The 13,085-nt window shown below is 42.6% G+C and overlaps 1 protein-coding gene across 1 annotated transcript; it reads left to right on the top strand.

Moving 5' to 3' along the window:
- Nucleotides 1-8,713: 8,713 nt before the first annotated feature.
- On the top strand, nucleotides 8,714-11,148 carry LOC111842467 (serine/threonine-protein kinase pim-1-like). The gene is made up of 6 exons (XM_072707730.1): nucleotides 8,714-8,940; nucleotides 9,377-9,471; nucleotides 9,997-10,041; nucleotides 10,125-10,503; nucleotides 10,657-10,833; nucleotides 10,932-11,148. The coding sequence occupies exons 1-6, from the start codon at nucleotides 8,826-8,828 to the stop codon at nucleotides 11,027-11,029; spliced, it is 909 nt and encodes a 302-aa protein (XP_072563831.1). The 5' UTR covers nucleotides 8,714-8,825; the 3' UTR covers nucleotides 11,030-11,148.
- The last annotated feature ends 1,937 nt before the right edge of the window (nucleotides 11,149-13,085 follow it).

The following is a 13,085-nucleotide window of genomic DNA, read 5'->3' on the forward strand; positions in this document are numbered from 1 at the left end:
TCCGTCCAGCAAAATACAAGTTACAAAATGCTCAAAAGGAAATGAATACGCATTTTTAATGCATTTAACTGAAATACTGCCCATTCTCAGAACACAGAACGTGCCACTTCTTGACAGTATCGTCGTTCAAGTTCTTTCGATCGACAAACCTTAGCCAAGTTTTCTGTAGCCTTTTGGCAGCTCTTAGGTCTCTTTGCCTTGATTTGTATAATCCGAAGGTATACAGAAGAAATTTATATTCGGGGTTTTCTTGCTGCTGTTGTCACTCACACCCCGGTAAAATGGCCGCCTCGTTTTCATTTATGTGTACCTTAGACAATGACGTCCACTTAATACGACCCATTACTGTAATACCGGTACTGCAAGGATACCAATACAAAAGAAAACAATTTTGTCATTTATGTCAAATGCATGAAAGTTTTACAATTTTGATTAACGTTTTAATACGTTCTATTGAATTTCTAAATAAGAACAAAAGAACATAAGAACTATACAAACGAGAGGAGGCCATTCGGCCCATCGAGCTCGCTTGGGGAGAACTTAACTAATAGCTCAGAGTTGTTAAAATCTTATCTAGCTCTGATTTAAAGGAACCCAAGGATTCAGCTTGCACTACGTTATCAGGAAGACTATTCCATACTCTGACTACACGCTGTGTAAAGAAGTGCTTCCTTAAATCCAGTTTGAAATGTTCTCCCGCTAATTTCCACCTATGGCCACGGATTCATGTATTTCAACTAATGCTGAAGTAACTATTCGGTTGAACAGCATCCAAACCTGTTAGAATCTTATAGACCTGGATCATGTCCCCCCTCAGTCTCCTTTGCTTGAGGCTGAACAGATTTAGCTCAACTAACCGTTCCTCGTATGACATTCCTCTAAGACCAGGAATCATTCTTGTGGCCCTACGGTGCACCTTTTCTAAGGCCGCAATGTCCTTTTTAATATATGGTGACCAAACCTGCACACAATATTCTAGGTGAGGTCTCACCAAGGAATTGTATAATCAATACAAATTTAGGACCACAAATCCTGTACTTTATTTGGTGTATAAATCACCTGTGTGGCCAGTTATAGGGGTCCACATATTTCAGGCATATGTACAGACTGTCAGAGCCTTCCCAAGTCTATGTGCCTTCAGGACACATGCTGTTTTTCTCAGCTTGAGTAAGTCACCTGTGTATCAGACCTGCAATTTAAATATAATACTTATGTCTGGATTTTCTTTACTTTGGTCTTTAGTCAAATGAAATGTGTATGTGACCTGCAGGTCAGCCATAGGTCTGAAGTGCTTAGTCTCAGCCTCTTCACTGTGACTGCCTTATTGTACTTAATTTTTTTGTAGTAAAATTTTTTTTAGGATCTGTATACAAACTTCTACAGGCCATTTATGTTGGTTTTATGTTTGAATGCTTTTTCAATTTTATTTCAATCAATTAATATGCTGCAAAAGTGATTTGCAAGCCTCAATTTCTGGGTTCTGTTTTCATAAATACTGAATGAGTTTGTTTAAAATAAACAGGGAAAAAAACGAGTCGGAGAACATGTCTCGGGAAAAATTAATGTTATAAACATGCCTAACAGCTGTATTAAGACATACCTACATTCCTACAGTGATGGTCTTTCTAATCAAATGTAAATTTTTCTGAGAGCTCCATCATGACACGCATAATCACAATCTGATTCACTGGTGCATAAACCACAAAGCTTGAAATTAAAAAGATATATTTTAGAGTTAAATTTTATAAAGTGAGAATGAATAAGATATTTAAATTAAACGTAAAAATACATTTTGCAGTATCAGGAACATATACTCAGACACTGTTTTACAATGTAACATAATAAAAGTTAAATGTGAAGTATCAATCACACCCAAACACACACATTTCCCTTTTCTTTCCCGTTCACCTTCTGTTCGCCTTCTTACCCCCCTCAAACAGACCATTGTTCCCCATTTTAAGAATCTGGTGCAGTGGAAGTGTGCTGGGCCCATAACTCAGAGGTCGATGGATTGAAGCCATTCTCTGCTATGCAGCCTATCCTTTCTTATTCCAAATTTAAGCAACTTGTTTAAGATAAGAACATAAGAAATTTTCAAATTTGAGGAGACCATTCAGCCCACCAAGCTCATTTGGGTAGAACTGAACTAATAGCTCAAAGTTGTTCAAATCTAGCTCTGATTTAATGGAACCCAAGGTTTTAGCTTGACCAGTCCCTACAGCACAAATGGATAATTAAAATTACTTTAAAATCAGTTCTGTAGCTGAGTGGAAGCTGACTGACCCCATTTGATGTGCAGTCAAGTTCTAGTCCTAACCAGGATATATAAGCAAGTGAGTATACACACACACACACATTTGTATTCATTTCTTTGTGTGGGCACTCTATTCGGTTCTACGTGGAATAACCCTAATCCCAACAATAACAACCTTTACCCCTCCAGCCTAACCTCAACCACAAGTAACCAGAAAAGATACAAGACTTTTGCCTCCTTACAGCACCACTCACCTGGCATTTCCCAGCTGGAGGCAAGGCACTGAAGCAGGGCAGTAGTGGGCGAAGTGTCTGATCTCTCCGCAGCTGCCGTGGCTTTGCGCATATAACGTGCATGCTCTGTCCCTCTCTGCAGACGGCGCCCCCACATGCGCAGGTGCAGGTTTGGCATGAGGTGACTGGCGACCGGCGTGATGTTGCAGACAGGGACCGGATTGCCTCAGTCCGCTCAGCCTCTGCCAAGGCCTTGGCAAGCATGGCCAGCGTCTGCAGCTGCATGTGTTGGCACAACCGTTCCGGGTACCGGTGCCCTCAGCGGGGAGGCTTCTGCTCACTCTACCTGGTGGAGTCATGGAGGGATCGTGCTGGATCCATCGGGGTGCCCCAAGAAGGCTCCCGGGGTGCACATCCCACGCACTGGTGCTCCTGGCTGCCACTGTAGGAAGTCGTTGGGTCGTTGTATAGGAAGTGGTTGTAGCCTTCCACTGATCCCAGGGACACAGGGAGGTTAGTTACGAATATAAGAGGGGGGAGACAAAAAGCCCTAAGTACTAATAAGTGGGCAGTGTAAAAGGCCTACCCTCTGCTGTCTGTATTTAAATGCTAGGAGCAGTAGAAACAAAATTCATGATTTGAGGCCTTAATTTCATCAGACTCATGATATTATAAGACTAACAGAAACATGGTTGAGTGACAATGATGGAGAAGAATATAATATGGATGGTTACATGTTGTTCTGTAGGGACCAGATAAGCAAGAAGGGAGGTGGTGTTGCAGAATATGTAAAAGACAATTTGCAGGCAAGGGAGCTCAGTGACAATAATAAACCTAGAGAAGCTACAGCGCCCTCCACAATTATTGGCAGCCCATGTAAATATTTGTAAAAAGGGTGTACCTTTTACTAAAGTAGCTTCATCTAACACTGAAAAAATTAGAAAAATCCAAGCTTTCATTGAAATGAATTTTTTCGAATGGAAAAAAAAATCCATCAAGAAATAATTATTTTTTAACAAAAATACTTGTGCCACGATTATTGGCACTCCTGGATTTAATACTTTGTACAACCTCCCTTTGCCAGTATAACAGCACTGAGTCTCCTATAACATTTTATAAGGTTGGACAATACCAAGCAGGGCATCTGAGTCCATTCCTTTTTAGAGAATCATCCAGGTCATCCAGGGTCCTCGGCCCTCTCTAAAGCACTCTACTCTTCAGCTCAGTTCATAAGATTACAATGGGGTTCAGGTCAGGGGACTGAGATGACCATGGCAGAAGCTTGATTCTATAGTCAGCTAATTATTTTTGTATTGATTTGGACATGTGCTTAGGATCGTGGTCCTGCTGGAAGATCCAGTGAAGGCCCAGTTTTAGTTTCTAGTGTCAGTATTGTGTATGAGTAAAATACAAAAAAATATCCCTTTGTCCACTGGTGTCCCCTTGTTGCCCTTACCCTGTTTGTCCCTTTATCACATTCCCCTTTCCAGTGAATACTGTTACACTCCAACCCTAGACTGGAGATCATAACAGCATCTTACCTATAATTTTAAAAGAGATGAGGGATATTATTCGTCGACCTTTGACTTTGCTATTTCAGAAATCTGTATCTGTTGGTGTGGTACCTTCCGATTGGAAGCATGCTAATATAATACCTATATTCAAAAAAGAGGATAGAAGTAATCCATCAAACTATAGGCTACTGGAAAAGTAATGGAAACTATAATCCAAGCCAAAATGGTAGACTACCCTTGGTGTGTATGTTGATGCTGCCGTGTCCCACTCTCGCAAATGTGGGGAAGCAATTAAGAAGGCCAGTAGGATGTCGGGTTACATCTCTAGGTGTGTGGAGTTTAGGTCAAGGGAGGTGATGCTTAGATTATACAATTCCTTGGTAAGACCCCACCTAGAATATTGTGTGCAGGTTTGGTCACCTTACCTTAAAAAGGACATTGCTGCCTCTGAAAGGGTTCAACGTTGGGCTACAAGAATGATTCCTGGTCTTAGAGGAATGTTTTATGAGGAGAGGTTAGCTGGGCTGAATATGTTTAGCCTCTAGCAAAGGAGACTAAGGGGGGGACATGATCCAGGTATGTAAGATTCTAACAGGTTAATTTTTTTTCCATTAATGCAACATGTCACACATGATTATATAACAGAATAGATGAAACCCTGCCTACATCTAGCTTACTCCCAGGGGATTCACTATCCCAGTGCAATTCAATACAGTCAGTATCTACTGAGATACTTGATAGATTTTCTTTTTCATTGCATTTTTGATGGACATAGAGGACAGTATTTGGCTGAGACAGTATTAGCTTGAATTTTTATTTTATAATAAATACAGCTCCCCCTCATGACAGTGAAAAAGACTGCAGGCCATTGCAGAGTCTTGGATGATGTTCTCATCTATGGAAGTCTTTGGTGGCTGTCGCAACCAGTGTCTCTGTCTAGGCCAGTGGTGGGTCTCATATTGAGGTACAGAGAATGGGTCCTTCCGCATTGCAGATTCCCTCCAAGATGATGGGGTGAATGTGGTGGGCAGAACTGGGGCTTCTTCTTCCCTCTCATGCACTTTCAGGTGGGACATAGAGCATCCCAATGCTCAAAAAACAAAGATCCCAGCAACTGAATTTCAGCCTGTGGTTCAAGGTCATGAGTAAAGCTACACATATCATAGCCTTTTGGCACTTGTGAAACCTGTGGTAAATTTGTGAAATCAAATGATATGCCTCATATCCATTGTTTTTGGTGCAGGTGGGACATAGAGCATCTCAATGTACACATGTGTAAATCTATACATATCATGCACATTGACACTTATGAAACCTATAGATAATTTGTGAAATTAACGTACACTCACCTAAAGGATTATTAGGAACACCTGTTCAATTTCTCATTAATGCAATTATCTAATCAACCAATCACATGGCAGTTGCTTCAATGCATTTAGGGGTGTGGTCCTGGTCAAGACAATCTCCTGAACTCCAAACTGAATGTCAGAATGGGAAAGAAAGGTGATTTAAGCAATTTTGAGCGTGGCATGGTTGTTGGTGCCAGACGGGCCGGTCTGAGTATTTCAACATCTGCTCAGTTACTGGGATTTTCACGCACAACCATTTCTAAGGTTTACAAAGAATGGTGTGCAAAGGGAAAAACATCCAGTATGCGTCAGTCCTGTGGGCGAAAATGCCTTGTTGATGCTAGAGGTCAGAGGAGAATGGGCCGACTGATTCAAGCTGATAGAAGAGCAACTTTGACTGAAATAACCACTCGTTACAACCGAGGTATGCAGCAAAGCATTTGTGAAGCCACAACACGCACAACCTTGAGGCGGATGGGCTACAACAGCAGAAGACCCCACCGGGTACCACTCATCTCCACTACAAATAGGGAAAAGAGGCTACAATTTGCACGAGCTCACCAAAATTGGACAGTTGAAGACTGGAAAAATGTTGCCTGGTCTGAGGAGTCTCGATTTCTGATGAGACATTCAAATGGTAGAGTCAGAATTTGGCGTAAACAGAATGAGAACATGGATCCATCATGCCTTGTTACCACTGTGCAGGCTGGTGATGGTGGTGTAATGGTGTTGGGGATGTTTTCTTGGCACACTTTAGGCCCCTTAGTGCCAATTGGGCATCATTTAAATGCCACGGCCTACCTGAGCATTGTTTCTGACCATGTCCATCCCTTTATGACCACCATGTACCCATCCTCTGATGGCTTCTTCCAGCAGGATAATGTACCATATCATAAAGCTCGAATCATTTCAAATTGGTTTCTTGAACATGGCAATGAGTTCACTGTACTAAAACGGCCCCCACAGTCACCAGATCTCAACCCAATAGAGCATCTTTGGGATGTGGTGGAACGTGAGCTTCGTGCCCTGGATGTGCATCCCACAAATCTCCATCAACTGCAAGATGCTATCCTATCAATATGGGCCAACATTTCTAAAGAATGCTTTCAGCACCTTGTTGAATCAATGCCACGTAGAATTAAGGCAGTTCTGAAGGCGAAAGGGGGTCAAACACCGTATTAGAATGGTGTTCCTAATAATCCTTTAGGTGAGTGTATATCCCTTACTTCCATTTTTTTCTATGGAGGTGGAACATACAGCATCCTGTTGGTCCAATCCAAAAACTCCATCAACTCAATATCAGCTTGGGGTCAAAAGGCACATGTCAACTTACACATATCATGCACTTTGACACTTGTGAAATATATAGATAATTTGTGAAATTAATTTGCTTTGCACGCAAATGCCTTTGCATGTTACTCATTGGCCCTGTATAGTGGAACTCAGCTGTGGGAGATTCCATTATTCAGTCACTATCAATGTTAGCCCCTTTCCCAGTGCTAACTTTACTCCGGTAACGAACACAGGGGGAGAATATGCAAATGTCGCAGTCTGTCAAAACCCACGCGAATAAGACGTTAACTCACACCAAGAGCTGCATTATTTTGCTTTTTCACAGTTTACTGGATATAATAATTGAATAAGGTGTGCATGTGTTTTGTAATGTTTTAATAGAGTAAATTCAAAGATTATCTGTGAATGTCCAGCGAATATCAAACCCACTGCTAACTGTACTCCGGTAACGAACACAGGGGGAGAATATGCAAATTAACAATGAATTATATTACTGCTAAATAATATTTTCAAATACAGTGATCTCCCGCTATATCGCGGATCAGCTATCGCGCCCCCGCTATTTCGCATTACATTACATATTATTACTTATTGTAAGAGCTCGGTGGGTATTAAAGATCTATCCTTTGGCTATCCTATCGCGCTCCCTACAGGTTACCCACCCAGCAAGCCCAAGGGATACACGCCACCAATTTAGGGATCAAATACTTTAATTTATACTACGGGACCGTTGAATGCTTGAATCTGATTGGCTGACGAACGTTCTGAGGTGTGCAATTATTTTCAGGGAGACGCACGGCGAACGTAGTTCCGGGCAGCTCTCTTGACCGCATTACAGTTCCATATCACTTCGCATTGTCAACTGTAATAACGGAAATTAAGACTGCATCTTAAAGCAGACTTATTACAGTTTAGAGACGGTGCTTCAGAACACTGTTGAGGGACACACAGAGGTAGCCTAATTCATACAAGCTCTCTCTCTCTGTTTCTCTTTCTCTGTGTCTCTCTCGCTCTCTTTCTAATAACTTCATTATTAACTGCATTAGTCTGCTATCAACGGCTCAAGCCTCCATTGCCAGCTTTAAAATGACGTTTTGGAACTAGCAAAAAAGAGTCGTTGGATGAGATGCGGAAGAAATAATCCTACTCACAATAGCGATTTAAGTTGAAAAACCGGACGAATCCCTTGAAATATATCATCTGATCGATGTCTTGAGGTGTGGCAACCGTAGTACAAGCGGAATAATTGACTAATTAGGATAATTGCCCGTCGTCAATTATTCCTTACTAATTCATCTCCACTCAGCCGACCCCTAGCACAATACAACCAGCCAGGGAGCAGATAAACGGGCTGTAACCCCGCCGCCAGAGTGTGTCACACAGCAACTCAGTAGGTTCACCAGCACCCCACTCACAGAAGCACAGCAAGCCAAGAAACTGGGAACCAACTTCCTCCTGTAATAACAACTAGTAGTCCAACCCGCCGGCAACAGTGTCGCCCTAATAAATCCGCGCGACATCTACCTATTTCACCCCCTACCTATCTTCACCGGCAGCGATCCTAATGACCGCGACCAGCACTGATCAACCCCTCACGCAACACTGACCGGCGTCTCCCTCCTGTTTCCAACCTTTCCCCTCTTATCACCACACTCCGCTACATGTCCCTCCCCCGCTTAGTTATTGATTTCACCTGTGGCTAATTTCCTTATTACTCCCGGACGGTCTCATCCATTCACATATTATTATTATGTTACTTATATCCTTAGCCCGAAATCCACATATATGTGTTGTTTTAATAAATTTACATGTGTTTAAAGCGTGTGGGAGGGATATTTTAAGGCTTAAACTATTTTTTAAAAATGTTTATTTATATGGTCTTTCTTTACCGCGGATTTTCACCTATCGCTGATGGGTCTGGAACGCATCTTCCGCGATAGGCGGGGGACCACTGTATCTTTTTTAAAAAAATAAAAAACAATTTTGCGAGGGGGCGGGACTCTGGTCTGCAGCCCAAGAAAGCCCGTACATGACGACATCCGTGCACGGTTCTAGAATCTACAATATTAGAATGACGCACACCTGTGACTGCACAGCTATAAAACTGTCATTTGCATCCTGCTTAGCATTCTGAAAGACCTCTGCTTTTACTGGATCGATTTGATTTTGATTTTGAGAAACAATGGGTGTCAAACGGTCCCGTTCCGACTCTGAGGATGAATCTCCTCCCAAGAAAAGGAGAGAGAGTACGGAAGAACTGAGTACCGGCGAATTGCGGTTTAAAGGGCCCTGCAAAGGTTGGACGATTGGCTTTGATAGTTCATGAAAATTACACATAAGAAAGCCATGTAAATCTCTTTAATAAGGCTTGCTGCAAGAACAGATGTGAACAGTATACTGGACTGGACTGGATTAAACAAATAAATAAATGCAATAATTAATTCATAGATTGATTAAAAACTGCCACTGAATGTTTTGAAAACAAACATGTACCCAAATTGATTCAATATTGTGGCTGCTTTGATTCTGAACCTGAGCTTATTCTGACTGTAGCATGTAATAGGAAAACTAAAGGTAATACTGAATGAACAGACCAAGTTCAGGGTAGGCATGCAGTAAAAAAATATTAATGCATGGTATTTAAAGTTAATAGTGAAGTTTCTGCAACTGTGTTATAGTGTAGAAAATGCTGTATGGACTCTTTTTCTGAAATGTACCTGCTTAATGTTGTAGAACATTTGGAGGACCTGTACCACCAGGGGGAGCTAATCGGAGAGGGTGGTTGTGGAGCCGTTTATGCCGGCACTCGCAAGGCTGATGGCTTCCCAGTAAGTCGCCAAATGGTGTAGTCGTGACATGTAAGGGATAATGTACAGGCAGCCGGTAGTTATCGCAGAAATAAGCCCCGACAGTGTGATCAGGACCCGACGCGAAGCGGAGGGTCTTGTATCACACTGAAGGGGCTTATTTCGCGATAACTACCGGCTGCCTGTACATTATCCCGCTTATTACACGGCTACTTGCCACATAAGGAAAATGACATGGACATGAATATGAATTTGAAACATTTTATTGGCATATTTGTTTTAAAATAACATTTTTATCTTTCCGCGAAACGATATAGTACCACGTGACTATGCGTTATTACTTTGGAGCGGTCATTATTTGAAAATAACGAACCTGCAAATGTCTCACCTGACCAATCAGAATCAAGCATTCCAGAGAGCCGTGTAATAAGCATAGTTATCTCTCTCCAGAGATCCCTTTTATTATACCTGTTACAGGCACCTGCAAAAGCCTATGCTTTCTCAATATATACTACACTAAATTCTCTATTCTCTATTCTCCTCTAGGTGGCCATCAAATATGCCAGAAAGGATGATGAGGAACTAGAATTGGTAAGTGTTTTCATTCATGGAGCTTGGTTTATTTGGAAGAATTTCTGCCTTAATATATGTACACCCTGCCCTCCCATTCATAGCCAGGACTTGATGGGCCCATCCCATTGGAAGTGGCGCTAATGATGCTCGTCAGCCATGAGTCATCATGTGCTAATGTGCTGAAGCTCATGGACTGGTTCAATGGACCCAATGAGTATATTATGATCCTGGAAAGGCCGGACCCATGCCAGGATCTATTTCAATTTTGTGATGGCAAAGGGGGGTTCCTCTCAGAAGGTGTTGCAAGGCACGTGCTGGTGCAGGTGCTCCGGGCCTTGCGTCACTGCCGGGATTCAGGTGTCTATCATCGTGACCTGAAAGCAGAGAATCTGTTGATCAGGACTGACACTTTGGAGGTTAAACTGATCGACTTTGGCTGTGGCGATAAATGGAAAGATTCCCCCTACGTGGAATATTCAGGTCAGTGAGAGAGGCTAATTAAAAGCCTGTCAAACTAACCCCTGATTCAACAGCAAGTAGCGGGTAACCTGGACCTGTGATAACTCCCTGCAGTGGAGTTGGATGTGTATTCTTCAGTCCTAACCTTACCAGTTATTTGCCTTGTTGTTTCAGGGACAGAGGACTTTGCTCCCCCAGAGTTTTTCCTGAGCAGGGAGTACCTAGCTGGCCCTGCCACGGTCTGGTCTGTAGGTCTTACACTGTATGAGCTAGTGTGTGGCTACATGCCCTTCCGCGACAAAAGGGCAACCATCTCAGGCTGCCTGATATTCCCCTCATGGGTCTCTCCTGGTGAGCAGCTTACTTTTTGTCCTGTGACTTGAGTCTCCTGACAGGGAATGTTCTTTTTCTGACTAACTATGTGACTCTGCCAATCTATTCTCCAACAGACTGCTGCAGTCTAATTCGCCAGTGCCTGAGGCGTAAGGCTGCGGATAGGCTGACGTTAGAGCAGATTGAGCTCCATCCATGGCTGCAACAGAACTGACTGCTGACCAGAGGGTCAGGGTTGTGCTGATCAGCTGGCTGAGGTCTTCGCAGACAGAAGACCTCAGGTCACCGAAGAAATCTTCAGTGACCTGCCTAAATGACTTCCGCCCTGTTGCACAGTAGCAATGCAAAGGGAATGACAAGCCATTTCAGCCGAAAACAGTGCATTTTATTCAAATAAAATGCAGGGTTGTCAACTTTGGTCAGTTGTCTGGAGTGAGATTTTTAATTTCATCCTTTTTGCACACACATGCAAATGCAATTACATGTATGTAACATTTTTTCTTTACCTTGTAAATGGTCTGTGGGATTTGTGAACTACGCCAGTGCTTTTGATGTAGCTAATTTAGGTTTATAATGGAGTAATATACTGTAGATTTGCCATAAGATTTCTTGTGTGAGCGTGAGAGTCTGAAAGTTTGAGAATCGTGCCAGATGTGTGAGAGTTAGCGACCCTGAAAATGTACATTTGTTAATTGTTTCACCTGAGTTGATTTGTATAAAAAAATACTTTAATTCAGTTGTTAAATAATGTAAACTTTGACAAACATGAAATCACCAATAAACTACGTCTATTTATCCAACATATTAAATATTGCGTTTCAGCTGTCCAATTTCAAGACAGAGCAGCTACTCTGTTAGCAACATTATGCCTTTTTGGTTGAGATGGTATTAGATTCGCTGCTGTTATTAACACTAACGGCACATTAGCTCAAAGAGCTGCATACGCCAAAGTACATCTTGTTTGGAGGTTAAAAGAGTTTGAGAGGGAGCTGCCGAGCAAGTAAGATGTAGGACGTGTTTTGCGGTAGCTCCTCTGGAAGGTGATATTACAATTGCACTTTTTGATATCTTCTGCCGGTATTAAGCTCTAACATTGCAGCTATCTACTTTATATACAGTGGTACCTCAGTTCTCGAACTCATTAGACCTCGAATTTCTTAAAAATCGAACCAGCCAGAACTACCTAGAACTCGATCTGAATCTCAAAAGTCAAACCGTGAACGCCGACCTAAGATAACTTGTATGCGCAGGGAAATGAGTCACGCAGCACGTCTCTCAGCGGAAACAAAGGGTAAAGCTTCAGTCTCAGCCTCGCATTCGCTGTGATAGCATCAAGACCTGATGCTAGCGCTGACTCTGCTTTGTTATTGTGTATGAGGGAAATGACGGACAAAATGCGTACGGATATTAGCTAATTTGAATCCATCATCTCGGAGGCTTTTATGAGAGATAGTGGCGGCTCTGGAGCCATTTCAGAATAAACTTGCTTCATATGGAGAGACGATTGCAGACCTCGAGCGCTCAGCTAATGCTCACGATAGCGAGTTTTCCAACCTCCGAGCGAACGTTCGGAAGCTAACCAGCACCATCAATTCACTGTCCAAGGAATGCAAGGACCTGGAGGGACGTTCGACATGGAACAATGTTCGTCTGATGGGTTTGCCTGAGGACTCTCGCCACACTGAGTTCATGGCCCAGTTTCTACAAGAAATACTTGGTCTTGACAACAAACCCGTATTGGATCGGGCTCACCACACTTTACGTGCTAAGCCCAAAGATGGCGAACCTCCTCGTCCAATTGTTGTTCGGGTAAGTTTATTTCAAGTCCGGTGTTATGCCGAAAAAGGCATCCCTGCTGTAGTATGCATGCCGGTGTTCTGACGAGTTGAGCTTTTAGGGTTTTTTTTGGGGGGTTAGGAGTTTTTTTGGGGGTTAGGGTTTTAGGTGTGTTTTGGGGGTTAGGGTTTTAGGGTTTTTTGGGGGGTTAAGGTTTTAGGGGTGTTTTGGGGGTTAGGGTTTTACAGGTTTTTTTGGGATTAGGGTTACGGTAAAGGTTAGGGTTAGGGCTATCGATTAGCACTACGGTAGCCTAACTCAACAAAGTAGCTCAACTCGTTTCAGATCGGCGACCAATCGGTCATTTAGAGACAGGCATGCATTTTCGGCATAACACCGGAACCAAATTTTGCGAAAACTGAAACAACGCAATTAGCAAGTCGCAAAAATAGCGATTTAGGATATACATTATACAGCATGTCAGAACCAGGGTT

The sequence above is a fragment of the Paramormyrops kingsleyae genome, chromosome 25 (genome assembly GCF_048594095.1).
Source record: "Paramormyrops kingsleyae isolate MSU_618 chromosome 25, PKINGS_0.4, whole genome shotgun sequence".
NCBI lineage: Eukaryota > Metazoa > Chordata > Actinopteri > Osteoglossiformes > Mormyridae > Paramormyrops > Paramormyrops kingsleyae.

Bases quoted from the DNA above. Each gene is read 5' to 3' on its own strand.
- LOC111842467 (XM_072707730.1), top strand. From the start codon at position 8,826: ATGGGTGTCAAACGGTCCCGTTCCGACTCTGAGGATGAATCTCCTCCC. The intron at 8,941-9,376 runs GTTGGACGATTG...TTAATGTTGTAG, and splicing joins GTTTAAAGGGCCCTGCAAAG to AACATTTGGAGGACCTGTAC. The intron at 10,504-10,656 runs GTCAGTGAGAGA...TTGTTGTTTCAG, and splicing joins CCCCTACGTGGAATATTCAG to GGACAGAGGACTTTGCTCCC.